This window comes from Neofelis nebulosa, chromosome 10 (assembly GCF_028018385.1).
Source record: "Neofelis nebulosa isolate mNeoNeb1 chromosome 10, mNeoNeb1.pri, whole genome shotgun sequence".
NCBI classification, from domain to species: Eukaryota; Metazoa; Chordata; class Mammalia; order Carnivora; family Felidae; genus Neofelis; species Neofelis nebulosa.
In genome coordinates this window covers 16,295,421-16,322,600 of record NC_080791.1, presented here as the reverse complement: position 1 = coordinate 16,322,600, position 27,180 = coordinate 16,295,421, and the positions used below count along the sequence as shown (strand labels likewise).

General features: G+C 59.1%; 2 protein-coding genes across 6 annotated transcripts in view; one reads left to right on the top strand and one right to left on the bottom strand.

The window, feature by feature from the left end:
- The window catches only part of BCL9L (BCL9 like), a 28,744-nt gene extending 13,557 nt beyond the window's left edge, over positions 1-15,187 (top strand). For 3 of the 5 annotated variants that reach the window (XM_058686941.1, XM_058686940.1, XM_058686942.1), the window contains 8 exons: positions 2,158-2,259; positions 3,522-3,907; positions 4,617-4,736; positions 7,821-8,031; positions 8,194-8,278; positions 8,359-10,645; positions 11,103-11,384; positions 11,821-15,187. In XM_058686941.1, coding sequence (XP_058542924.1) covers positions 2,234-2,259; positions 3,522-3,907; positions 4,617-4,736; positions 7,821-8,031; positions 8,194-8,278; positions 8,359-10,645; positions 11,103-11,384; positions 11,821-12,914 — 4,491 coding nt within the window. In that variant the 5' untranslated portion in view covers positions 2,158-2,233 and the 3' untranslated portion in view covers positions 12,915-15,187. The remainder of the gene's footprint in view (positions 1-2,157; positions 2,260-3,521; positions 3,908-4,616; positions 4,737-7,820; positions 8,032-8,193; positions 8,279-8,358; positions 10,646-11,102; positions 11,385-11,820) is intronic. The other 2 variants (XM_058686943.1, XM_058686944.1) reach the window with 1 other exon arrangement.
- On the bottom strand, positions 15,060-26,102 carry CXCR5 (C-X-C motif chemokine receptor 5). Its single transcript, XM_058686945.1, has 2 exons — positions 25,864-26,102; positions 15,060-17,815 (listed from the first exon to the last, which is right to left on the bottom strand). Exons 1-2 carry the CDS (start codon positions 25,918-25,920, stop codon positions 16,748-16,750), a joined length of 1,125 nt encoding a protein of 374 aa, XP_058542928.1. The 5' UTR covers positions 25,921-26,102; the 3' UTR covers positions 15,060-16,747.
- Between the last annotated feature and the right edge of the window lie 1,078 nt (positions 26,103-27,180).

Sequence of the window (27,180 nt, the reverse complement as noted above, 5' to 3'; positions counted from 1 at the left end):
ACTCAGCTCGCCCTGCGGCGGGGTGGGAGCGAGGGGGTGGAGTCCGAGAGGGAGTCGGGAGGGTCACTCCGAGATTCTTCTGAGGAGGAGCCCTGGCCTGACTGGGGACACAGGAGAGGACTAGTTTTCTAACAGCCACTTCCCAAATTATTACAGGTCCCAACATTTGAAGTAAACACAGGAGGTAGTGGGTGGCCCTCGCCCTGCCCCTCTGCCCCACAGGGGGCGGGCCCAGTAGGTGGCCTGTGAGAAGCCCACCGATATGGTGCAGGCTCTGATACGTCGTCATGACACCAAAGGGGGGGGGGCGAGACACTGCAGTGCGGGAAACACCCCAGGAATGGGGTCTCGGCGCTCCCACATACTGGTCACATGACCCAGACCCTTTTCCCGAATCTCCGTTTCCCCGGTGTGAAATGGGGATACTGTCCCCATGGGGTCGTAGGTAGTTTTGAGGGTCAGCGCGGTGGTGAAAGGGAGCGCTCGAGACTTGTCAGCCACGGGCCTGTCCCTAAGCCCAGGTGCCTTCTCCAGCCCCACTCTTTAACTGTTCCTGCTCTGACCTGTTGCAGGAGATGCGGGCTGGCAGCGGGCGGCTTCCCAGCCAGGCCCTGGACTTTGGAACCTTCCCCTGAGCAGCCTCTCTTCCCGGAGACAGAGCTAGAGCAGGGAAGGCCAATATGCCTGGGGTTAAATTAGGGTTAGACTTCCACAGGATCACGGGGGCGGAGGGTGGGAGGGAGCCTCGCCTCGCCTCGCCTCCCGCTCCAGCCCAGCCTCCAGCAGCCTTCCAGGGAGCAGCGAGAATGTGTACCGGTGTCTGGCTGGGCCTATCACGAGGGCAAAGCTAGGCCCAAGACTCCTCCCCTCCCCCACTCGGTCGGTGGGGCGGGGGAGGGCAGGGTAGGGGGCGGTTGGGTGGGGCGTCGGTGCTTGTGTAAGTCTGTTTCTTGGTGTATCTGTGGCCCCGTGTGCGTGTGTGTGTGTGCGTGCGCGCACGCGCGTGGTTCTTTGTCACTATCAGGCTCAACTTCCCATGGTTCCCTTGTGGCCGGGCCTCAGTCTTTTCATCTGTTCAATGAGTCGGCCCGCTCCCTCTCTGCTGTCGGGCAGCCTGGGCGTCCGCGGGTGCCCCAGGCTGATTCCGTGCTCTTGCTTGGGCCAGCGCCTCCCTCGCCCTCCAGCACACCTCCTCGGGGTCGGCGTGGGCGCGCCTTTAGTTTCCTGGGCTCCGTGCGTGTCTTTGTCTTCCCGTCCACGTGTGTGCTGTGAGTGTGTGTGAGTCAGTTTGGGTGCTTGTGAGTCTCTGAGCCCCTGCCAGGCGGCGCCCGGCGCTAGGTTGAACCTCGGCCCGCCGCCGCACGCGCCCCGCCCATCGCCGCACTTGGCCGTGTGTCTGTCCGTGCGGCGCGTGCGGGGCCTGGCGAGGCACGCTGCAGTCCTGTCCGTCTCCCGCTCCCTCGCTCGCTCGCTGGCTCCCTCGCTCGCTCTGCCTCTCCGCTCGGGCTCTGCCGAAGGGGGCGGGGTGGGGTGCAGGGGCGGGGGGGGGGGGGGAGGGGAGGCTCCTGCATTCTTGCGGTCGGGGAGGAATCTGAGCCAGCGTTACTGGTCTCCAGAAGAGCCCAGCTGCAGCCCCGGGGCCCCGCCAGGCCTCTAGCTGCCCGCCCGGGCCTGCTGGAATGGGCACGGGCTAGGCCTCGAGCTGGGGGCGGGGCGGGGCATTGCCCCCACCCCGGCCCCCTCGACGCCCCGGGCGCCCTGGGGGCGGGGCGTGAGGAGGTCCCCACCCCGGGTGAGGGGCGTGCCTGGGAGCGGGAGTCCCCCAGGGGGCTAGAGCAGACCTCCTGGCAGCCCCACGCGGGCACCTTTGCAACCTATCCTTTTAGTGATTTCTGCCTCAGCGGCCCGGGGTGGGGCGGGGGGTGTGGGGTGTGTGCTTGCTAGAGACTGCAAGCTCCCTGAGGGTAAGGTGCGGGAGGGATGGGGATAGGACCGGCCTCCAGGATAGAGACCCCACCTAGTAGTCCTCCCTTTCCATTCCCACCTTACCCTCTCTAGTTCCCTAGTCCCAGGGCTGTTGGGTCCTCCCGTCACCCCTCCCCTTCTCACACCCCCTCCCCAAGTCACAAGTTTTCTCTTTGGGGCTTGTTGCTGCAGTCCGTGCTCCAGTACCGAGTACCTGGCTGGGCCCTGGGCACGCACAGGGGCCGTAGCCCCACTGTGTGTGGGAGCCATGAGGATCCTGGCTAACAAGACAAGGTGTGTGGGTGTCGTGGAGGGCGGGAAGTGTGTGTGTGGAGTGCGGGGAAGGGAAGGGCCCAGTGGTCACGGGGCTGAGCGGTGCTGGCTTGGAAAGTGAGCCCTGTGGGCACTTGGCTTCCAGGCCACCGGTGGGCTAAAGGGGGGTCAGAATGGGAAGGCCTGCCCTGAGGCAGGAGCCCACGGCCTTAGTGCCTGGGCCCAGGGGACAGAGGGGAATGGCAGTCAGCTATGACTGCTGCTCCAGTCCCTTCCAGCCCTTGCCTCCTAAAAAAAAAACGGTTTGAGCAGACCCCCGCCCACCTCACTGTCGGGTCCAATGGCGCCCTCTGGCCTCAGTCTAGCCGGGGGTGGGAGCTGGAGGGAGGGGCGGTGCCTGCCTCCCTCCCCTTCCCCAGGAGAAGCCGGCAGACAGGGCCAGGCGGCAGCAGCAGGACAGCAGAGCTGAAATAAATCTGAGCTGGTGTGGAATGAGGGGGGATAAATATCCTCTCCCGTGATGTGATCTTTCCAGCGGCTATTAATAGGTCTCCGGGGAGGGGGAGGCGGTGGGGGGAGCGGGCTGGAGCTTAAAGGGCCCGCAGCCTAGGCTGCAGGAATCCTTGGCTTCCAGCTTCACTCCATTCTGCTTAACACGCCACTCCCCTCCCCCTTTCCTCCTGCTCCTGCCTGCCTGCCTGCCAGGCCTGCCGGTGGACCCCCTTCAGGCTCCCCCCCTCCCTGCTCTGGGGAGCTGTCTGGATCAGTGGGCACTACTCTCCAGTGTGCTTTTCCCCACTTCCCCAGAGGAAGGGGGCTGGGGCATGAACAATGACCCTCAGGTCCCATTTCCCTTACCTGCTGGTGTAGGGGCACATGAAAGTTGAGGTGTAGGAATTTGGAAGGAGTCTGAAAACAGCAAACCCTAAAAGAGGTTGTTTAAGTGTTGGTCAGGTGTTAGAGGAGGGGAGTTGTCATGGAGGCTTGCAGTGTGATGGATGTTGGGGGGGGGCGGATTCTGCCAACCAAGGCCCTGGTGTCCACTTGAATCGTGGGGTCTGAGATGTGGAGGGGGTTGCCCTATCTTCACTCCCCAAGGTGGAGAAAGACCTCAGCCCTTGTCTGAGAAACCATGGAGGGAGATAGGGAATAGCTGGTGGTCTTAAGATGCTACTCAGCCCCCACCTCCACTACCACCAGGTGAGGCAGGATGGGGCATTAAAATCAGGTGCGCTAGGCCCCTAGCAAGATTAACTTTTCATGTCTCTCCCACCTTCTCCCAGGTTACCCCACCCCAGGAGGAGAGAAGCTCCAGGGAGCCCGCCGCTCTCCCCACGCGGCCACTGCCCCCCAGCCCCAGCCAAGCCAATGCACCCAGAAAATAAGTTGACCAATCATGGCAAGACAGGGAATGGCGGGGCCCAATCCCAGCACCAGAATGTGAACCAAGGACCCACCTGCAACCTGGGCTCGAAGGGCGTGGGGGCGGGGAACCATGGGGCCAAGGCCAACCAGATCTCACCTAGCAACTCAAGTCTGAAGAACCCCCAGGCAGGGGTGCCCCCTTTCAGCTCGCTCAAGGGCAAGGTGAAGAGGGAGAGGAGCGTGTCTGTGGACTCTGGAGAGCAGCGAGAGGCTGGGACCCCATCCCTGGATTCAGAGGCCAAAGGTATCCCTTTTCCTGGTCCCCAAGACCCCAGCATGTTCCATAGTCCAAGGCCCAAGCTTGCTGCCCTCTTTGCCCGATTCCTATCACTTGCTTCTCTCCAGCATTTATGCAGGGTCGCCTTTCTCTTACCCCCATTATACCCACCAACTCGGTCATTGTCTCAGGAGTGGGGTTGGCCAGGGTGGAGATTTTTCATCCTTAGGTGCCACCCATGGAGGGGCCACCCAGCGTGATGGGGCTTCCGGTCAGCCTCATTGCTCTTCTGCTTTCCCACCAGAGCCTCCAGAGGGGGAGAGGGAGGTGCTCTGGGGTGAGGAGCAGACCCACACACCTCCTAGGAACCTCCTAGTATCCCAGCTGGTGGGAGCTCTTGAGCAGGCTCTGGGGCCTGGAAGAGTAGCAGCGCCTTCCCCCTCCCTCACCATCCCCCCCCCCCCCCCAGCCCTAATTAGAACCAGTTGTGGTTGGGGATTATGCTGTGCTTGGTGCTGGGTGGGGGAAGGGAGACAGGCAGCGGGGCTGGAGAGAGAAATCAGAAACAAATGGTGTGGTGGGGGCCAAGGGCTGGCAAAGTGCCCACCATGTCCTGGGCATTGCCCTCTTGGGGTGGGGCATCTGGGAGAATGGGCCTGTGGAGACCCTGGGTGTAGGAGGACAGGGCCTCTGGGTATTCCTTCTGACCCCTGCCTGCTCTGTCCTGCCCGGGCAGAGGTGGCACCCCGGAGTAAGCGGCGTTGTGTGCTGGAGCGGAAGCAGCCGTACAGTGGGGACGAATGGTGTTCAGGACCCGACAGCGAGGAGGACGACAAGCCCATTGGGGCCACCCACAGTGAGTGCCCATTGATCCCAGGATGCTGTGGCCCATTGTGCCCCTGGGGGATGGCTGCCCTGAGGGAGCCTCCCTCTCCTCACCTAGGGCTTTAGCCGGCTGAGTCTGGGCAAGGAGCAGGGGTCAGGAGCCCAGGCTACTTGTTTCCCATCCTACCTGTCACTCTGTCCCTCCCGCGATGTGACAGCTTAGCCCCTGCCTTCCAGGTGCTCAGTGGCCCCCTCTTCCTTGGGACAGAGGTAGGGTGGGGTGGCCCCTCTTGGCCACACCACCTAGACCTCCTCCCGTGAATTCCTGGCCTCTGCTGCCACCTACTGGTCAGTGGCGGGAGGGTGGCGAGGGTCCTGCATCCCTGGGAGCCAGACATTGGCTCTGCTCGCGAAGTCTCGCTAAGCCTGGGTGTGAGCTGACAGTGGCTGTGTCTCTGGCACCCTTCCCCAACCTCTAATTGACTCCTGGCAAATGCCTAGAGTGCGTCACCAGGACGAGGAGTGGGTGTGGGTGGATGCCCCTTCCTCTCATTATTGTATTGATCCGTGTGTATTTGGGCCTTTGCTCACGTAATGGGGAGAACCAGATACTGTCCTGCCCTTGGGAAGTCCATGCGCATTTATTTGGTCGGCCCCCTCAAAGATTACACCTGTCTGAGGGGTGAAACAACTTAATGCAGAAGAAGCCAGCCAGAGAAATGTTAAACTGTGAACTTCTCCAGGGCTGGGACCCTACAAAGAAGGAAGAAAAAGAATGTGCTGGCTACTTTGCTACTTTGTTTTAGTTAATCCCTACCAGAGCCCTATGAAGTAGGTGTTCTTAGGATGCCTATTGCAGAGGAGGAAATAGACTCAGCAGATGTTTGTGGAATGAGTGGACCGTGTTGGTGGATGGGATTAAATACAGAAGCCTCTGCAGCTGTCTGGGAGTTTAAAGGTCATCTGGTCCCAAGTCTCCCCCCCACCCCCGCCCAGGTGGTCCATGAGCCCCACTGAACCCATCAGGGATAGATGGGGCTGGTCACTGCCTCCCAGGACCCTCAGCCCCCCACCACCCTCGTTCACTTTTATAACATTAGACTGCCGGGATGTAGAAACATTGAAAGAAACAGGGAAATACAAAGGAGAAATTGATAGCTTCCAATACCCAAAACTAAGGCAACCACTGTTACTGTTTCAGTTCTGTCATTAGATTCCCAAATTCTTAGGTTGGGGGCAGTCTAACGTAGAGGTGAGTAGCACAGACTGCAGTCAGACCGCTTTGGTTCATACTCCGGGTCTCCCATTTATTATTTGTGTACATTTGGGAAAGAGCCTCGGTTGTCCCATCTGTAAAAGTATTTACCTCATGGGGTTGGTATGAAGAGAAAATGAGTAGTTATGTGTAACACTTAGAACAGTTAGCTTTTGCTATTGTTCTTTTTTTTTTTTTTTTTAATTTTTTTTTTCAACGTTTTTTATTTATTTTTGGGACAGAGAGAGACAGAGCATGAACGGGGGAGGGGCAGAGAGAGAGGGAGACACAGAATCGGAAACAGGCTCCCGGCTCCGAGCCATCAGCCCAGAGCCTGACGCGGGGCTCGAACTCACGGACCGCGAGATCGTGACCTGGCTGAAGTCGGACGCTTAACCGACTGCGCCACCCAGGCGCCCCTGCTATTGTTCTTATTGTACTAGAAAATTCCTCATTGGAATAAAGCCTGCCTCCCTCCCCTAACTTGTACCTGGGAGTCCTAGTTCTGTATACCAAATATGCACCTTCCTCTTCCCCAGGGCAACCCTGCACATTGAGGTCAGCTCTCAAGCCCCCCCCCCCCCCCCCCGGGCCCCCAAGCTTTTGGCTCTGTCACTCTATGTAAAATTTGTTTTTCTTTCTTTCTTTCTTTTTTTCATGTCTGTTTATTTATTTTGAGAGAGAGCGTGAAGGAGCAGAGAGAGAGAGAGAGAGAGAGGGAGAGAGAAAATCCCAAGCAGGCTCCACTGTCAGCACAGACCCTGACACAGGGCTTGATCCCTCAAACCATGAGATCGTGACCTGAGCTGAAATCAAGAGTCGGATGCTTAACTGACTGAGCCACCCAGGCACCCCTAACTTTTGTTTTTCTTGGCGTGGGAATGGGTCTGCTGACTTACCTAGTCCCATTAATGACCACGTGTAGATCTTTTTTTTAGGCTAGGACTCAGAATCAACTTTGTGACCGTGGAACAAACTTCGGTCCATACTCAGGGCGGTCCGTCCACCCTGGGAGTGCATTCCCTTATGCCAGCCTTTCATAACTCTGTTTTTGGAGTGATTTTTTTTTTTTAGTTTGTGACACAGTTCTGAAGTTACCGTAAAAACAGATTTCTTTGGCCTGCCTCCTGTGCAGAGTGGGAGTTAGTATTTCCATTGTGTAGACGAAACAACTGAGGCTTAAGGGGACGGACTATCATCTTCATAAGGTCATAACATCCGTTAATGGTGGATTCGCTTGCAAAACCATTCATCGTTTGAATCATCGATCTGTACAGCCTCTTGGCCTCCTCCTACCGTCACCCCCACTGTTGGAGCATTCACAGGGGTGTGTGTGTGCGCGCGCGCGCGCGCACACACACACACGCTATAGTGCGTGGCTCAGAGAAGGGCTTTGCAGTCCCTGCCTGGGTTCAAATTTTAGCTCTGCACTGATGGGCTGTGTCACCTTGGGTGAGTAATGTCATCCTTCCAAAGTCCGTTTCCTTCTCCGTAAAGTAGGGTGTGTGACACCTCCCTCCCAGGGACGTTGTGGTTAGATGGAATCACGTCTGTAAGTACCCTGCAGAATGCCAGGCACACAGGAGCCTGTTTGCGGGGGTCACGCTTTCCCTCCCCCTCGGCTCTGTATGCTCCCCACGATTTCTCCGTCGTGGTCGAGGACTGGTATCGGGCAAGTAAGCGTAGAAGCCAGACACACACCGCCAGAGTGTGACAACAAACGGCCCCTGCCGGCACGAGCCGCGGAACAGTGAGCCCGTCTGTCCCTGGGCATCTCTGGGATGGGGTGGTGGGGAGTGCCAGCTGGCTCTCCTTTCCAAATCTGGGCTGCTTACCCTGTTTCTCTCCTCTCTCACGCAGACTGTAATGTAGCAGACCCAGCCATGGCGGCCCCACAGCTGGGTCCCGGCCAAGCCGCCCAACTGCCCCTCAGCGAGAGCAGCGCCCCAGGCGCCCCCCACGGGCCTCCGCCAGGCCTCCGGCCTGATGCCCCTGGGGGCGGGGGTGGGGGCGTCCCCGGAAAGCCTCCCTCGCAGTACGTGTACGTCTTCACCACCCACCTGGCCAACACGTAAGTGCCTCGGGGCAGGCCAAGCCGGCCCCCTTTCCCCGGTGCCCCTCAGCCTGAGTGTGTGGCTGCCGGGAGCCAGGCTTAGGTTGGGCTGGGTGAGGGCAAGGGCTCCCTCCCGCCCCCTGTCTGAGCTCTCTGTGCCCGACCCTCCCTCCCGTGCAGGGCTGCTGAGGCGGTGCTTCAGGGCCGGGCCGACTCTATCCTCACCTACCACCAGCAGAACGTGCCCCGGGCCAAGCTGGACCAGGTGGGTGCGCCTCTGTGAACAGGAGGATTGGCTGGCGCATCCCCTTAGCTGTCTCACACTCTGCCTCTGTCGTCCTGCAGGCCCCGAAAGTGCCACCTACCCCAGAACCGCTACCCCTAAGCACGCCATCAGCAGGCACGCCACAGCCCCAGCCACTGCCGCCGCCCCCGCCGCCCCCCGCTCCTGGCAGCGCACCGCCCGCCCTGCCTTCAGAGGGTCCTCCCGAGGACACCGGTCAGGACCTGACACCCAACTCCGTGGGAGCCGCCAGCACGGGCGGTGGCGCTGGGGGCACCCACCCCAACACCCCGACAGCCGCCACCGCCAATAACCCGCTGCCTCCTGGAGGAGACCCCGGCAGCGCACCGGGCCCTGCCCTGCTGGGGGAGGCCGCCCCCACCGGGAACGGGCAGCGGAGCCTGGTGGGCTCGGAAGGCCTGTCCAAGGAGCAGCTGGAGCATCGGGAGCGCTCCCTCCAGACGCTTCGAGACATTGAGCGGCTGTTGCTCCGCAGCGGGGAGGCCGAGCCCTTCCTCAAGGGGCCCCCAGGAGGAGCCGTGGAGGGGGGCCCACCAGCCCAAGCCCCTCCCGCCCCCCAGCAGCCCCCTGCGGCCCCTCCCAGCGGGCTGAAGAAGTACGAGGAGCCCTTGCAGTCCATGATTTCACAGACGCAGAGCCTAGGGGGCCCCCCGCTGGAGCATGAAGTGCCTGGGCACCCCCCGGGCGGCGACATGGGGCAACAGATGAACATGATGATGCAGAGGCTGGGTCAGGACAGCCTGACGCCGGAGCAGGTGGCCTGGCGCAAGCTGCAGGAAGAATACTACGAGGAGAAGCGGCGGAAGGAGGAGCAGATTGGGCTGCACGGGGGCCGCCCTTTGCAGGACATGATGGGCATGGGGGGCGTGATGGTGAGGGGGCCGCCGCCTCCCTACCACAGCAAGCCTGGGGATCAGTGGCCACCAGGGATGGGCGCCCAGCTGCGGGGACCCATGGACGTCCAAGATCCCATGCAGCTCCGGGGCGGACCTCCCTTTCCCGGCCCCCGTTTCCCCGGCAACCAGATGCAACGGGTGCCTGGGTTTGGGGGCATGCAGGGTATGCCCATGGAGGTGCCCATGAATGCCATGCAGAGGCCCGTGAGGCCGGGTATGGGCTGGACCGAAGACTTGCCCCCCATGGGGGGCCCCGGCAATTTTGCCCAGAATGCTGTGCCCTACCCAGGGGGGCAGGGCGAAGCAGAGCGATTCATGACCCCTCGGGTCCGGGAGGAGCTACTGCGGCACCAGCTGCTGGAGAAGCGGTCGATGGGCATGCAGCGCCCCCTGGGCATGGCAGGCAGCGCCATGGGGCAGGGCATGGAGATGGAGCGGATGATGCAGGCGCATCGGCAGATGGATCCGGCCATATTCCCCGGGCAGATGGCTGGTGGCGAGGGCCTGGCGGGCACCCCCATGGGCATGGAGTTCGGTGGAGGCCGGGGCCTCCTGAGTCCCCCCATGGGGCAGTCTGGGCTGAGAGAGGTGGACCCTCCCATGGGGCCAGGCAACCTCAACATGAACATGAATGTGAACATGAACATGAACATGAACCTGAACGTCCAGATGACCCCACAGCAGCAGATGCTGATGTCGCAGAAGATGCGGGGCCCCGGGGACATGATGGGGCCGCAGGGCCTCAGCCCTGAGGAGATGGCCCGGGTGCGGGCCCAGAACAGCAGTGGCATGATGGGTGGCCCGCAGAAGATGCTTATGCCCTCACAGTTTCCCAGCCAGGGCCAGCAGGGATTCTCTGGGGGCCAGGGACCCTACCAAGCCATGCCCCAGGACATGGGCAATACTCAAGACATGTTCAGTCCTGACCAGAGCTCGATGCCCATGGGCAATGTGGGCACCACCCGGCTCAGCCACATGCCTCTGCCCCCCGCGTCCAATCCTCCCGGGTCCGTGCATTCGGCCCCCAGTCGGGGGCTGGGCAGACGGCCTTCAGACCTCACCATCAGTATTAATCAGATGGGCTCACCAGGCATGGGGCACCTGAAGTCGCCCACCCTTAGCCAGGTGCACTCACCCCTGGTCACATCGCCCTCTGCCAACCTCAAATCACCCCAGACTCCCTCACAGATGGTGCCCTTGCCTTCGGCCAACCCACCCGGACCTCTCAAGTCACCCCAGGTCCTCAGCTCCTCTCTCAGTGTCCGTTCGCCCACGGGCTCGCCCAGCAGGCTCAAGTCTCCTTCCATGGCGGTGCCTTCTCCGGGCTGGGTCGCCTCACCCAAGACAGCCATGCCCAGCCCTGGGGTCCCCCAGAACAAGCAGCCGCCTCTCAACGTGAACTCTTCCACCACCCTGGGCAACATGGAACAGGGTAAGTCCGCCAGGCCAGGCCGGGGGGCACTGGACTCTGGCGCTGGGAACGTCCGGGGGTCGGGGGGCGTGTTCGGGCTGGGGCAGGCAAGTGAGTGAAGGCGTCTGTATCCGGGCGCAGAGGTGGGTGGCTCTGCTTAAGGGGCACATGTCACCAGCTGGGCGTGAGCTTCCGCAGGGAGCGCCATGGTGGTCTCCCAGGCGTTTTGAGGGGTTCATACTTGGGGTCTCCCCACTGTCTGGGCCCCTGAGGCTGCAGGAGTTGCTTGAAGACGGGTGGGCTGTAGTGATAGCGGGGGTCCACGTTGAGGGTGCTGAGCAGAACACTGGAACGGAGGTGTGCTTGGAGGAGTCGGGAGATTCGGGAGCTGGCCTTTTCCTCACCCACAACGTGAGCAGCCAAATTCGTCTTCCCCTCCCCAGTCACTCCCGCTCTTTCTGTCTCCCCGCTTCTGTAGGTGCCCTCCCGCCTAGCGGCCCCCGGAGCAGCTCCTCAGCGCCTCCCGCCAACCCTCCCAGCGGCCTCATGAACCCCAGCCTGCCATTCACTTCCTCCCCAGACCCCGCGCCTTCCCAGAACCCCCTGTCACTGATGATGTCCCAGATGTCCAAGTACGCCATGCCCAGCTCTACCCCGCTCTACCACAATGCCATCAAGACTATCGCCACCTCTGACGACGAGCTGCTGCCCGACCGGCCCCTGCTCCCCCCTCCGCCACCGCCGCAGGGCTCTGGGCCAGGTGCGAGGCAGGAAGGGGGCCGCAAGGAGAAGAGCTGGTGTGGGCACCGGGCACGGGAAGAGATGCCATGGCCAGCGGTCACCCCTGCGGTTATGCTGGCTTTCGTGTGCTTCCAGTGGGCCCTGGGGATGGGGGTGTGACGTCCAGGGTCAAGTTCCCGCTTGTCGTCAATTTAGCGAAACGAAGCCCAGAGTACTCCAGTGGTCTTTCCAACATCCAGCGATGACCCCATGGCACACTGGGCCAGAACTTGGGTCTCTTGGCTTCTAACTTGAATGCCTCAAGTCCACGCCCTTGCAGCCAGGACAGGCCCACGGTGGAGGCCCCTTACCCCTCCTGGCATGAGCCTGGCTGGGGAGTGGCGAAGGACTGAGTTCTGCACCCTCTCACAGCTGGGCGCACACAGCTTCTGAGCCTCTTTTCTCTCTCCCCACAGGGATCAGCAATAACCAGCCCAACCAGATGCACCTGAACTCGGCTGCGGCCCAGAGCCCCATGGGCATGAACCTGCCAGGCCAGCAGCCCCTGTCCCACGAACCCCCACCTACCATGCTGCCCTCCCCTACCCCTCTGGGGTCCAACATTCCATTGCACCCCAATGCGCAGGGGACAGGAGGGCCCCCTCAAAACTCGATGATGCTGCCTCCGGGGGGCCCAGACTCCCTGAATGCCCCCTGCGGCCCCGTGCCCAGCTCCTCCCAGATGATGCCCTTCCCTCCTCGGCTGCAGCAGCCCCACGGTGCCATGGCCCCCGGTGGGGGTGGGGGTGGGGGGCCTGGCCTGCAGCAGCATTACCCTTCAGGCATGCCCCTGCCCCCAGAGGACCTGCCTAGCCAGCCGCCCGGCCCCATGCCCCCTCAGCAGCACCTGATGGGCAAAGGCATGGCTGGGCGCATGGGCGACGCCTACCCGCCGGGCGTGCTCCCCGGGGTGGCATCAGTGCTGAACGACCCCGAGCTGAGCGAGGTGATCCGGCCCACCCCGACGGGGATCCCTGAGTTCGACTTGTCGAGGATCATCCCCTCTGAGAAGCCAAGCAGCACCCTCCAATACTTCCCCAAGAGCGAGAACCAGCCCCCCAAGGCCCAGCCCCCCAATCTGCATCTCATGAACCTGCAGAACATGATGGCGGAGCAGACCCCCTCACGGCCCCCCAACCTCCCGGGCCAGCAGGGCGTCCAGCGGGGGCTCAACATGTCCATGTGCCACCCCGGCCAGATGCCCTTGCTGGGCAGGACAGGTGTGCCCCCACAGCAGGGCATGGTGCCCCACGGCCTGCACCAGGGGGTCATGTCGCCTCCGCAAGGCCTCATGACCCAGCAGAATTTCATGCTGATGAAGCAACGGGGCGTGGGGGGCGAGGTCTACAGCCAGCCCCCCCACATGCTGTCCCCACAGGGCTCCCTCATGGGCCCCCCGCCCCAGCAGAACCTCATGGTGTCCCATCCCCTGCGGCAGCGCAGTGTGTCTCTGGACAGTCAGATGGGCTACCTCCCGGCGCCGGGCAGCATGGCCAACCTGCCCTTCTAGCAGTCCCCGTGCGGGGCCGGGGCTGGGGCGATGCCGCAGACATGATAACCTTAAGAGAGTTCCTTCCCCTCCAGTGTCGGGATGGCCTGGGTCAAGGGGTGGGGTGGAGGGGGTGGGAGGGGCTTGTGTGGGGCGTGGCATTTTGTGGAAACCAGATGTGCTGGCGGCTTAAGGGGAAGTGACGGAGCGGGGTGGGGGGTTTTGGGTTGGGGTTCCATTTCGGCCACCGGGGCTGCCCCTCGCGCGTTCCTCCCCAGTCCCATGGAGCCTCTCCCTTCCCTCTTTCTCTGCACCCACCCTCTGCAGCTGTGCTTTCGGAGTCCTGTGTCGAGTCCGTGGGGGAGAGGGGAAGGAGGAGGTCTCCCCACTCTGTCCCTTTCCTTTCTGCCGCGAGCTTCTCTCCCCTCTTGGTTTCTCTGCTCCCACCTGTTTTTCCTTCTGTCTCTTCCTGCCTCATTTCCTCTCCCTGCTGATGTGGCTGACCCCCTCTCCCACCCCTCCCTGCAGGCGGCTGGCCAGGTGGGCAGGTGCCAGCCGCAGCTGTAAATAGAGCGCTGCGCTTTTGTGCCGGTTTGTGTGTGTGCTGTATTTCTGTGTTTTGATAGAAGTCACAAAAAAGAAAAAAGGATAAAAGAAAACCCTTCCCTCCCTCTTCAAATTCTTGCCCCTTCCATTCTCCTGGACTCCGGACCATGCAGTCTGACACAGGTACCCAGTGTTTGCATTGTCTCTGGGTCTGTAAGGATACCATTCCGGTCCCTTCCCCAAACGGTGAAATGAAAGATACCCCGCACCTAAACTGAGGTCAGACCACCGAGGCTTCCTCCCGGAGAGCCCCATCCGGGCTGAGGCCTCCCAGAGCGGCAGTCTGTCTGTTGCTGAATGATTCAGGAGAATGTGTGCACAGGCGTGTGTGTTCGCCCCGCACAGGCGACACGGGGCCCTGGCTCCCCAGCTATGGATGGCTGGTATCCCCTGCTGCTACATCTTGGCCAGAACTTGAAGTCCTCCCTCCCCAGTGTGGGATGAAGGAAAGGAGGGAGAGGTGGAGGCTGTGTGGCCCCCTTGAGTGGAGCCATGGGGTGGTGGCACGGTGGTCCACGTGGTCCTGTGCCTGCTGCGGTAGCCCTGGGCCAGGTGACCCCCAGGCCCCGTCTCTTCCAGGAACTGCCACCTACTTCTTATCACCAAAGGCGGAAGGAAAAGGGTTTGGCTGAGTAGATCTGTCTCTCTCCAGCCTCCATCCTTTGAGCGTGGATTAGAGAAAGTATTGGAAAATCAGGGGGCATCCTGTCGCCTCCTCTCTGCCTGCCTTCTCACCGGCAAGGTCCCCCTGCCCCGGGCTCAGGGCTCTGTGCCCGCCCAGGCGCAGCCACTGCCTCCCCCTCAGTCCCCTGCTCTTTCCCAAAACTCCCCACCTGCCTCTGGTCAGAGCTGAAGCCATACAGACTCAGTGTTTTGCCCCCTTGGCCCCAGGAGTAAAACACTTCTCCTTTTCTCACTTCCTTTCCTGCCTTGTGAGGTGGCAGGGCAGTTCCCTGGCCTTCTGTGCCCCGCCTCCGGGGCCGAGGGCCATTTCTAGACAAGGGGTCTTCTGCCGTGGCCCCTTCCCCAGCCTTCCTGATCTGCAGGGTCTGGTCTAGCATTGGCAGCTGTGATACAAAGGGAATTCGCCCCACTTCTCCCAGTCTGGTGCTGTCCTCAGTCCACCGTCAGCCAGGTCAAGCGCTTCCTCTGGGGCCGGCTGGCTGCAGGCCCCTGCCTCCCCCAGCACCCTCCCAGGGGCCCAGGGCCAGGGCCCCAACATCTGTGTTTGGGGGCCACCTAGCTTCCATCCTGCCAGGCGCTTTGCCCACCCTGCCTCAACCTGGGCCTTGTACCCATGAACCCCCCCTCCCCCCCCCACCCTGACCCCAGACTCCCCAAACTGACTCTAAGTGTTTCCTGCCCAGAGGAGAGAGGGGTCAGACCGCAAAGGGCCTAATGCCCTCCCCATTCTCTTCTCCCATCTCCGCCACCAGACTAGCTTTCCAAGGTGAACTCCACAGGCCAGCCTACTTCCCTCCATTCACGGCCATACCCCCAGCCATTTTGTACCATTATATAAATATATATATATAAATATAAATATATAAATACAATATGTGAAGACATCTTCTCGGTTTTTATTTTGAAACAATTTTTAGGCTTGTTCCGGGGGTCTCTGTGCTGCCTGTACTGTATTGACCTGTTTTATAGGTGCCTTTTTATTAAAAAGAGAAAATTAAAATCCATCCTCTTGCCTTTTTGCTTCTGTGTCTGGCTACTCGACTGCCCAGCTTACTGTTGGATGCTGGGAGAGGAAAAGCGGGGCTCCGGGGGCTTTCCCAGGGTCCTACGGTGAAGATACAGCCCTCCCTCCTGGGGTCACAAGCTCTGACTTCCACTATGGGGGCCTCCCAGGGAGCTTGGCCAGCTGCCTTGAGCGGGACTGGGCAACCCAGAGGTGCCCTCAGCGAGTGCTGGGGTCCCGGACATCCCGCCCTGGCGAGCCCAGAGGCTGTGGAGGAGGGAGGGAGAGCCCTCTCTGGGCAGGCAGGCACGGAGCAGCATCCTCTGGTTCCATCTGAGTAGTATCCTCTCAGGGGCAGGGCTTGGCTTCCTGAGGCTCGGGGACTTCCCTGCCCAGGCCTGCTTTTCACCCTGCCTAGACGAAGGGGATGCCTCGTGGCTCTTGCTGAGGCCCAGAGAGACAGGCAAGCTCTGGGTTTGGCCTGCAGGCAGGGCGCTGGATGTGATGACCCCCAGAAGCCCCTTTCAGTCTGCTGTCCTTCTCTGGGGGCGGGTCTCCATCTCCGTTCTGACTCTTGGCGAAGTGCTCCCTCCGTGCGATTGAGACCCCTTTGCTGTGTAGCTTGCAGAGAGGGGGGTGGGAAGGAACGGACTGCCTCCTTCCTTATCGGTGCCCAGACCCGCCAGGACCCCGGACCCTACTGCCCCTGGCCCTCTTTACACTGGGCAGAGAAGACAGCAGGCCTTGGTTTTTACTTGTGCCTCCTTGGGGCTAAGGAAGGAGAATCTTTCCTGTCAGTGGCTTCTCTCTGCTGGCTGGGCCTTCTTTCTTCTGTAGGACACCGGCTGGCTGGTCTCTGAGGGCGCCTGGAGTCTGCCCTCAGTCTGCAGACCTCCCAGGGCCCAGTGACGCGGGGCTGGCCCAGCGCCATTTTGGTCAGGGCCAGGAGCAGCTTCTGGGATTGGGTCAGTCTGAGTTTCCTGCCTGGTCAAGATGCTGCAGGGCTGGTGGCCCGGCAGAACGTCTGTGTTTGTTAGTGACTGAGACATTAAGGCCGCGTTCTTTTGCCAGCTGGCCTTTCCTCAGCCTTGACCTCCATCCATCCCCCTGGTGCTCAGCCTCTAGCTTCTTTCGGCAGGTGGGGCGAGAGGAGTGGTGGGTAGTGGTGCAGGTCGGTGGTCCCTGAGCTGACGCAGTGCATTCTGGGAGGGGACTGACTTCCGCGATGGGCAAGGGCAGAAGTAAAAGTTGTTTCCTGAGCTTCCAGTGGTTACGATGAAACAAGGCGTGTGGGGGTCATCTCAGCCCCAGCGGATACAGCTGGGCACAGGTATCCTTTGCTTTTGCCTTTGGGCTGCCTCCCCTCCCCGGCCTGCAGCCCAGCCCTGGGGCCGGAAGAAGCCATGGCAGGGATGTCCTGGAGAGAGGGGTTGGTTCATCCAGCTGCCCCATGTGAGGACACAGCTAGGCCACGGCGAGCTCTTAGGATCCCAGGTCCCGTGGAAGGGGCTCCAGTAACACCGCATCCCCCAAGGAAAGCAGAAACGAAGGGGGCCGGGACCTAGAAGGTGGTGAGGGAGGTAGCATTCTCTGACTCAGAGAGACTGCTCTTGCGCCAGGTAGGGAAGAACTGGCAGAGGGAGGCGGGGCCGGCACAGCCCAGCTTGGTCAGGAGGCGCGACAGGTCACTACGGAACTTGACGCCCGCGAACGTGTAGAGCATGGGATTGAGACAGCAGTGGGCCACGCCCAGGAACTCGCTCATGGTGATGGCCACGGAGAGGTAGCCGTTCAGCTCACAGCTGTTGCTCACGGTCTTCAGCCTCGCCAGGGTGTCCAGGAAGATGACGACGTGGTAGGGTGACCAACAGAGAAAGAAGACACTCGTCACCAGGATGGCCACCCTGACCGCCTTCTGCCTCTGAGGGCGCCGCTGGGCCTGGCACAGCCGGTGCACCACTCCTACGTAGCACCAGGCCATCACCAGCATGGGCAGTAGGAAGCCCCCGAGGTGGTAGAGGAAGCGGGAGGTGAACCAGGCGTTGGTTTCAGCTCGGTTCTCCTGAGAGAAGGTACAGCGCGGCAGAGAGTCGTTGCGATGGAGGCGGCTCACTTTGGCGAAGAGGATTTCGGGCAAGGCGAAGAAGATGCCCGCCAGCCAGATGGTGGCACAGGTGATGTGGATGGAGAGGAGGCGGCGGTGGCGGTAGGCGTGGACGGCGTGGACGATGGCCAGGTAGCGGTCCACGGCGATGCAGGCCAGGAGCAGGCTGCTGCAGTAGAAGTTGATCTTGTGCAGGGCGATCACAGTTTTGCAGAGGAAAGTGCCCAGGAGCCAGCCCACGGAGCCCTCGATCACGGCAAAAGGCAGGATGAAGACCAGGAGGAGGTCGGCCACGGCCAGGTGGAACAGGAAGGTCTCGGTGGAGCTGCGGGTTTGCCGGTGGCGTTCCAGGATCACCAGCACCAGGATGTTGCCCATCATCCCCAGGAGGAAGATGAGGCCGTAGGCCACGGGCATGAACACGGCCTTGAAGGAGGACAGGAGGGGCCCCTCCGCTGTGGAGCAGAGGTGATTTTCCACCGCGGGGCTCTCCGTGCTGTCGCTGTAGTTGCCTAGTTCCTTGTACTGCAAGGGCAAGGAGACAGCAGGGCGGGGAACTGAGGACCCATCTTCCCCCTCACAGGGGGACCCCGAGTCCCCTGTAGATTTCTCCTGTCCTCCCCACCCCCAGGCTGCCTTTGTCCCTGGACTCCCGATACACCCCACCGACCAAATCCCGACCTCCCCTTGTGTGTCCACGAACAAATCGCTTTGCCCTTTCCAGCTGCAGGTTTTGACTGTAAACGGGACTGACTCCTCGCGGGGTGGGGTGGTGACGAAGATGGAGGGAGATACGTGGTGGGAGAGGCTTCACGGACTCTGAAGGGCTGTGCTTCACCTGTTAGGTGCTTGGAGTTTACGCGTCCTCGGGTAGGGAAGGCCGCCGGCTCACGGCATGGAATCGGAACTTCAGTTTTGGAAATGGGTCTGGTTGGGGCAAGGGGCCGTCTGCTCCCATTCCCAACAGAGCAGCGGGCGCTAAAACCTAAGATCCTGCTGAGGGGGCAGCTGCTGGTGTGGCCTACGGGCTTCCTCTTGATGCGTCTCCCTGTTCCTGAATGTCTTCACTGTAGCTGAAATTGTAGTGCTAGCCTCCTGCTTTGTTCACTCCGCATAACAAGCTCAGGTATGTGCTATTCCTGTCTTTTTTTTTTTTTTTTTAATGTTTGTTTATTTTTGAGAGAGAGAGAGACAGACAGACAGACGGAGAGCGAGCAGGGGAGGGGCAGAGAGAGAGAGGGAGACAGAATTGGAAGCAGGCTCCAGGCTCCTGAGCTGTCAGCACAGAGCCTGACACGGGGCTCAAACTCGCTGTGAGATCACGACCCGAGCCGAAGTCAGACGCCTAACCGACTGAGCCACCCAGGCGCCCCTGTGATTTTCCTATCTTACGAAGGTCAGGTGTGTTTGAACCCATGTTGATCTCCCTCCAGAGCCGATTTTTCCACCACTACGCAGCCCTGCCTGGGCTTCCCTCCCTGCTCCTGCCCATCACTTGGGAGCTCCCTCCTCTGCTTCAGAAGAGAGGAAGGGGTGTTGCTGTTCCAAGAGAGGGTGATGCGCCCACTTTGTCTCTGGAAGCTCCTCCTCCTCCCCTTCCTCCTCCCCTCACCTCCTCCTCCTTCTCCTCCCCCCCTCCTCCTCCCCCCTTACCCCACCCCACCAGCGCTCAGGTTGTTTACCCAGCTAACCGCAAAGGAAGACACGGTGTCTGTTTTCATACCTTTCACTCGCAGCTGTCCCCCTGCACCTGCTCCTCCTCACTTCCCAGCCCTGTTCTCCACCCCTCCCACCGGCCCCCTCCCCATGGTTTCAAACCAATTATAACCAACTTATGTGGGTTGAAAAAGACACTTCTATAAATGATGAGCCCCGGGGAGGCAGAGGATGGGACAGGATACTCTGCACAGAAGCTCTAGATGGTCTCACACTGCCCTTTTTCCAGGAGAGTGAGGGTCTTGCACAAAGCAGGAGATGGTTACACTGCCACCCAGGGGCCCCAGTTGTGGGTCACACATTCGCTCTCAGTGGGCAGACCCAGGTCCCCAACCTGTGTCTTTCCTTCCGGTCCCCGGGGCAAGTGGGTCTGGGGGAAGGGGGTGGGGGATACATCGGTGCGATGGCAGAGCCCTCTGCCTCCCCCCACCCCGCATCCCTCTGCCACAGCCTCAGTCCAGCCCTTCTTCACCCTACCGCCTCCATGGCCCCGTGCCAGCAACTTCTCCACCCTTGTCCATCCGCCAAACACAGGAGGAATTTTCCAACCCGCAGATCCCATCAGTGTCCTGCTTAAAGTCCTTCGCTGGTCCCCGGTTACCTGTAAGCGGTGGTTTTCTTTTCACCTTTACCCCCCTCGCCCAGTTTCACATTTAATAGCAAAGCCAATTATAAGAAGTCATGTCTGTGATGCAATTACTCAATAAGAGATGGGCGTGAGCCAGTCTCCGTGCATTCACACAACAGAATACGATGTAGTTCTCCAAAAGAAATGAGATTAACTGCCTGTTCTCTCAGGGAAAGAGGTTTGACACACACGGCCACGTTTCAGATCCGATTGCAGGGCACTCCACACAGCGTGATCCCATCCAGGGACTGTCCTTGCAGGGCTTCCTGGGGCTGGGGGGGGGGGGGGGGGAGGAGGGGGGAGGAACAGAGAGAGAGAGAGAATCCCAAGCAGGCTCTGCACTGTCAGCACAGAGCCTGACCTAGGGCTCCATGCCACGATCCCACGATCCCGCTAACTGTGAGATCGTGACCTGAGCCAAATCAAGAGTCGGACGCTTAGCTGACTGAGCCACCCAGGCGCCCCTCTCTGTGTCGTACTACCGCTGAGAGCAGTTTCTCAGAGAGGGCCGGGGGCCTTTGTATTCCAAAGTTTGAGGCAAGTCCCTCTCTGTGCCTCTGCAGAGACTCAAACACTTCTTTTCACCCTTCCTCGGTTCCTGCCTCCTCCCAATACCCTTGAGAGCCTAGAGCCCATCTTGGGTTCTGTCCCCATACTTGTTGACTCCTATTGGAATTGACCAGGAGGTACACGGGGGAAACAGTGAGGTGAGTGGTGAGCAAAGCAATTCAGACCAGGGGCGAAGAGATACGGGGGCCTGGGGCAGTGAGTGGGGCTGGACTCCGCCTACCTTTGGGGGGGAGCCTGGCCGCCCACTGCCCCTTGGGCAACGTCTGGCCTGGCCGGTGTAGGTACAGCCCGCCTACCTGACCCCGGAGGCCCTTTATGAGAACCACTCAAATCCTTACCCTCTAAAGCATCCAGGCTGATTGGTTTATTGCCCATTTAACATCCGCACGGCGGGAGGTGCCCCTAGGACCCTAGAACTCCCATCTCCTGAGAAGCTGGGTTTCAAAGAGGGTTGAGGGGAGCTATCTTTTCCTTCTTGCCAAGAGGTATTTGTTTGGAAAAGTGCTCGGGCAGGGAGGGCAACAACATGGGAGGAAGCCGGTTTGAGGGGTGCTGGGAGTTGTTAGTACATCTCAGCAGGAGGTGTCAAACAGACATTTTGGGGGCTCAGAAGTGACACATGTGAAAGCCACTTCCCATACCTAGGGGATCAGTCGCCCCACCCCTCCCCGAACCATGGAGAGAGGTAGTGAGGCAAGGTTGACTCTGGCCTGGTGGGAAGATGAGGAACCTAATCCTAAATACGTCGAATGCTAAATACGTTGGGGAGTGGGGTGCAGAAGGGAACCCTCCAAGGCTCACACCCTGAGGGAGCTCGGTGCAGGCAATCTGGCCGAGCGCTTACTCATTCTTTGACATCAAAAGCTGCAGGAACCCGGGGCCCTCAGGCACACACATACTCTGACAGCAGCATGCACCGTGTAGAGACTCAGCCACGTGCCCAGGCCAGGCCACGAGGGCATGTGGCCTAGGTAGGTACCCAGCAGAGAGCCTGCACAGGAGCCGGGGGCTCATGCCCCAGAGAAGGCAAGGAGACCTGATGAGCAGGATAAAGCTGAGCAGTGAGCCAGGAATCCAGGTAGAAATTGCCCTGAGCACCGGGGACAGGGCGAGAGGAGTTAGAACATTCTGTGTTCTGGTGTTGAGGAGAAGAGAGGATGGGCCGGGGGGAGGAGGGGAGCAGGTGCATCGGGGCGCTGCACTGGCCAGCGTGAGGATTAGCAAACATTTGCTGATTAGACCGTGTGAGCTGATGGGGCAGGGGCTAACCGGGGCATTCCTCCGGAGTCTGTCCCGGACCCTCACCCCTTTGACACTCTCCACCCTGTCTTAGCTGACATGGCTGGGGGACCCTTCCAGGCAATGCAGCGTCCTCCACAACCTGGAACTAGAGGGCCCAAGCTGACCAGATGGAATTGACAGGGGAAAACATAGAGACCTAGACGCGGGTTTAAGATTTCAACCGTCGGGGGACAAGTTAGGGAAGACCTGGCTTACCGACAGTTGATGAAGAAAAAGGCCCGAGAGTCTGTCGGTTGCTAGCTTAAGATGAGTCAACAGGGTGACGCGGCTGCCAGAAAGGCTCCCGTCACCTTACTTAGGTGAACAGAAACCTGTAGGTGGGCAGCTGACACCATCGCAGTTTGTTTGGTCTGGACAAGGGTGACCAGTTTGCTGAGGGGTCTGGAAATCCCCACCCCGGGAGGAAGTTTTCTGGTACCGGGGTGCAGAGTCTTGGGAGAAGAAGACCCGAGCCCAGGACAGATGCCTTCTTCAAGGACTGGAAGAACCACCATAGGCAAGAGGGCGGGACGGGCTCACTGTTTGAGGCTCTCGAGGGCAGATGGGGAGGGATGGGCAGAGGCTGGGGGTTGGGTGTTTCGGTCAAAGGAGAAAGGAGCTTCTCACAGGCAGAACTCTCCCACGGTGGGTTGGGGTCCCCTGGGAGGAGGAAGAACGAGCTCAAGTATTCGGGAAGGGATTCCAGCCCTGGACGGGAGACTGGGCTCTGCCCTCGAGTGCCCCTCACTCACAGCTCCCAGATACTCCGATTCTCGGGCTGTCATGCTCTGCCCAAGGATGAGCACGATCTTCAGGTAGCTCGGCACCTGTGGGGGAGCTTCGCTTCTCTAGCTGTCTGTCCTGTGGCCAGACTGACCTTGGCGTTCAGCCCCCCCAGAGAGCGCCGGCCTGCTGGGTGCTGCGGCTCATCTGCGCAGAACCCCGGGAGCCCAGGGGCCTGAGTCATACTGGCCGCAGGACGCGTCTGCACACAGACGCAGGTCATCGCTCTGGCCTTAGGGAGCACCCACAGGTTCCGTCTCCTTTTGTGTCCTTGTCTGGATATTCCCAACCAAGAGTCAAGAGCTGTGAACGGAGTCAGCCGGGCATCTGTCCTTCCAGCCTTCAGTGGCTTGAGGACTGAGATCGGGCTGAGGGTGCGAATGGGGGTCTGTGTCCCTGATCCCATTCTTCCTTTTGAGGGTCCACACTCCCAAAAGACCATCTGAGACTCTGGCTTGCCACTTGAAGGAAGAAGAGATGTGGGGCCTGGGGGGGAGACTTTAAGCTACTTCTACGTTTTTGGTTTTGTTTTAATGTTTATTGATTGAGAGAGAGAGAGAGAGAGAGAGGGAGAGAGTACCAAGCAGGCTCCCAGCTGTCAGTGCAGAGCCCGACACGGGGCTCGAACCCACGAACCACGAGATCATGGCCTAAGCTGAAATCAAGAGTCAGACGCTTAAGCAACTGAGCCATGCAGGTGCTCCAAAGCTACTTCTATCTTTGCGCAGAATCTTTAGGTTTTGGGGGAGGGTCCCCATATGGCACCCCAAAGTCAATTTACACTTTGGGGACAGTCACCTAGTCTGAGGGACAGGTAGATGTGTACCCTAGGTTTTGTACAGCAACCATCTCGTGGGTCAGCACCCACTTGAAACATTTTGTCCGGTCATTCCTGAAAGACTATTCGTTCTTGTCTCCTGATTCTCAGGGCCTAGTCCGTGGCCCCTTTTTCTGCCGTTCTGCCAGAGGGGTGGGATCTGTGTCCTTAAGGAAGGCGAGAGTTCCCGGTGGAGACTGTGGTCTGTGTGTCTGAGCCCAGATTCGCCCCAACACTGAACCCTCCCCAGGCTGGACCCGGGTCTCTCCCTCACCTCCGATTCCTCAAATCACCTCCAGTTGGGGCCCTCTCCACTGGGATTCTTCTGGGACTTTTGACCTATTTGGCGTGGGGGATCCTTCCCTCTCCCAACGCATGGCCCGAGACAGCCTGGGCTGGTTTTGGTTCCTCTTCCTTACACCTTGATGAAATGAGGTGATACACGTGGACAGGCTTTGATGCTCTGCCCACAGTGAAATATTTTGGGGGGACCATCACTGAGGAGAGGATAGGGGAGTCCAGGTCCTGGGGTTGGACCAGATTCGTCCTGCTTTTTAGCAGCTTCCCCTCCTGGCTGCTGTGGTGGGGCTGGAGGTGAGGTTTTCCCCCAGCCCCTGTAGGTCCCCCAGCCCAGGCCCCGGGGCTGTCAAGAGGAGGCTCTGCACTCTCAGATCAAGGTTCCTGTGGACAGAGACTTTCCTAGGTCTGCCTAGGTCTGCCTTCCTAGCAGGATCGGTCCCAGGTACACCCACCCCAGGGACCTGGCTCCTTGTGCTTAGTCAGCCATCTAGAGTTTTTGTGTAGGTCCGCCACTCATGGGGATTGGCTGCTCATCTTTTAAAAATGGACATTTCAAGTGGCTGGAGTTGATCTCAGAATTCAAGAGGCGGAAGGGAAGACAGGATGACCAACACCTGGCTGTGGCCAAGGGCCCTCAGTTCGTAACAAGTAGTCGGGTCTCTCTCCCTGGGCTGCTGGTGGTCTTTAATATGTGGGACACACCCTGTTGTCCCCTGCCCTCTGCCACCACCTGTCTCTAGTAGGTCACGCAGTGGAGAGGCGCATGCAGTTAGGGGAAACTCTTGCGGTTTCTCAGAAGCCAGGAGTGGCCAGATCTTGGGTTGGTTACTATGCGTCCAACTGGGTCAGGGTTCGTGGTCAGCTCGAAGCTGTGGGCAGAGGAAAGCATCCACTAACCTACTCGGGTGAGGCCAGGGGCCAAGACTGGGGGCCAGGGTGGGAGGCTGGCACCTTGTCAGGGCGGTGGGGTTTTAGCCTGATTGAGGGTACTGCCCAGAGTCTGTCATTTCTCTCAGGGCCAACTTTATGGACATGTGGCCTGTGCAGTCACGCCGGGCCCTGTACTTAGAACAGCTCCACGCTTGGTTTAGGGCTCTGCGATTGCTATCTTGAGATTCTTAATAATTTTTGAACAAGGGGCCCTGCGTTTTCATTTTGTATTGGCTCCCACAGGCTAGGCGGCAGGTCGGATTAGACTGATGGTTCTGGCTCTGCTTTTTATCTGATTGGGTCTGAGGGACCAGACTTGGGGTAATTAGCTCTTCCCCTCACATTCTCGGCGGCTTCCTAGCTCTGGGATCTGGGCAAGTGGGCGGGCTTTTCCAAGCACGTCTGGGAACCCGGCTGGTAGAGTTCCAGCATGGATTCCAGCCGGTGGAACTGAAGGGTGTTGGAGAACATTTCAGGGTGAGTTTAGGGTCAGGAAAGCAAGTGGGCGTTGGGAGAAAGGATTTGGATCTTTTCTGATCCAGCCCAGAGTGTAGCTCAAAGAGAAGTCCTTTCCCTAGAAGTGCCATTGGCCACGGGAGGAAAGGAGGAAAGAAGTTCCCCAAAGATCCTCCTAAAGAGCCCTCTCCTGCCGACACACAGGAGCTCCAGAGTCTCTGCTTTAGCTCTTCCCTACACACCTCCTTTGCGAGCCCAGTGACAGCCAAGCCAGCTGAACCTCTGCTTCACAGGAGGGACTCGGGTGCGAAGCAGAGTGTGATTCTGGGAATCATTTTCTTAGCCCATCCGAGAACACCTCAACTCTAGAGATTCCAGTGTTCTGACGGGGACCGCAACATGCTTTAAAACATTTCTAGCATTAACACAGTTTCTCCCACCAATTTGGCATCCCTGTGTCCCCCCTGACTCTGACCCCATGTGGTCCCCTCCCTTGCTGGCCACCTGGTCTCACAGTTCCTTGGTTTAGCACCCAGTTACTGTCTAAGTTTCCAGTGAGTGGGGGTTTTGTCTTCATGGGTAGACCGTGAGCTATCTGAGGGCCAGGACCAAATCCTCGGCTTCTCCATTCAACACAGAATGTAGTGCCCTGATGATACAATCATATAGCGAGCGATGAATAAATATCCTGGAACAGCACCAGGTTCCTGACGGTAAGAACACTTCCAAAGTACTTTCCCATCTAGACCCTTATTCCAGCCCTAAAAGATAAGAGGAGGACCTTCTTCTGAAGAATGGAGAGGCAAAGTGACTTGTTCCAGGTCACATAGCAAGCCCGGGAGGATGCAGGACTGGAACCCAAAATTCTGATCCCCTCTAAAGGATGTCTATTTAAAGCAACAACTCTACTTATCTGCTTCCTCCTTGGAATGGGGAAATACAGTCTTAAAAGGCAGGTGCCATTGGGCCTGTCTAGATTCTGCTGATCCACAGCGGGAGGGGACTCCACAGCTGTCCCCTCTTCCCTAAGCCCTGGGCACAGGAAATTGAGAATTCCAAGTGGGGTCTGGGTGACCATCTGTCTCTACTCACCATGTCCTCCAGGTTGTAGTTGATAAGGTCCATGTCCAGGGTTAAGGGGTAGTTCATGCTTGTAGCCGTATGTCACCAGACTGGTCACTGTCTGATGTTGAGAGGCTCTCTGCCTGGTGCCTATAGAGAGGTGGCAGCCGTCAGCTGCAAATTTAAGCAAATGAGTTGCGCACTGTCTCCTGGGGCCGCGTAGGACCCGCTGTCTGCCTCACAACTCATCGCTTTTTTTTTTTTTTTTTCCACTGGGTCTTTTTTTTTTTTGAAGAAAAAGGGAAAATCCCCATAGCATCAGTGCTAGTCAAGCATTTCGGCTTCTTTCCTGGCAATAGTTGTCTCAATGGGGCTTGTGACAGATACGAAGGCTGCCCCTCGCCTCTCCTCCCTGTACCTCCCAATAAGGGAGTTGTACCTTATAATGACAACCACCACACCAGTCAGTGGTGGCAACGAGGGACACTCCAGATAGAAAGGGAAGAGGAGAGCCCTTCCAGGACCTCCTCTCCAAGTCACCTCCACGTCTTCACCTCTCTCGCCACTAGGGTGACCAATCATCTGGTTTGCCACCAACCGAAAGTCCCTTGTCCTGGGAAACCCCTCACTCCCAGGCAAATGGGGACGCTTGGTCATCCAACTTGCTGCTATCCTTTTGCCTGGTCAAGGGCAAAACCTCTTGCCTTTCCAGTTCAAGTCCTGGAGAGAAACGTTAGAAACTTTCAAAGGGAACATCATTAAAACATTACTGGAAGACAAAAATAAAGTCACCCAAATTACCAGCACAAAAACATAAACAGTCACCGAGTCGTCTTCTGACTCAAAAGAATGATGTTCCGGCTACACATTAACTTGGTTGGCACCTAATTATTAACAGCAGCCACTACCCAGCTGGAGCAGAGTTTTACACAGGAGGATCCTGAGGCTCAGAATGGGAGAGGAACATCCCCAGGACCCACAACTAATCAGTGGCAGAGCGGGGACCCGAACCCAGGTGTCCTCACGGCACGTTCAGAGTTTTCTGTATACACCAGGCTGCCACTCTCACAGGCTCATGTGACCCTCTCGTTTCCTTCAACTCTGTCCTGTCTGAGGACCCCTTCCTTTAAGAAGCCCCTTTGTAGGCACAGATCAATTTCCTCTCCACACCTCATCTTTGGGCCCTTTCTTCCAGGAGCGGGGCATTTCCTCTCTTGGGCCACAATGTCGTGAAAACAGTGACTGTGCACACAGGGGTACCCACACATGACATGCCACTTCTTTGCTCTTGTCATCAGCTTCCTTTCCAGCCAGATTACCATTTGCTGGGACTCCACCCTTTCTAGT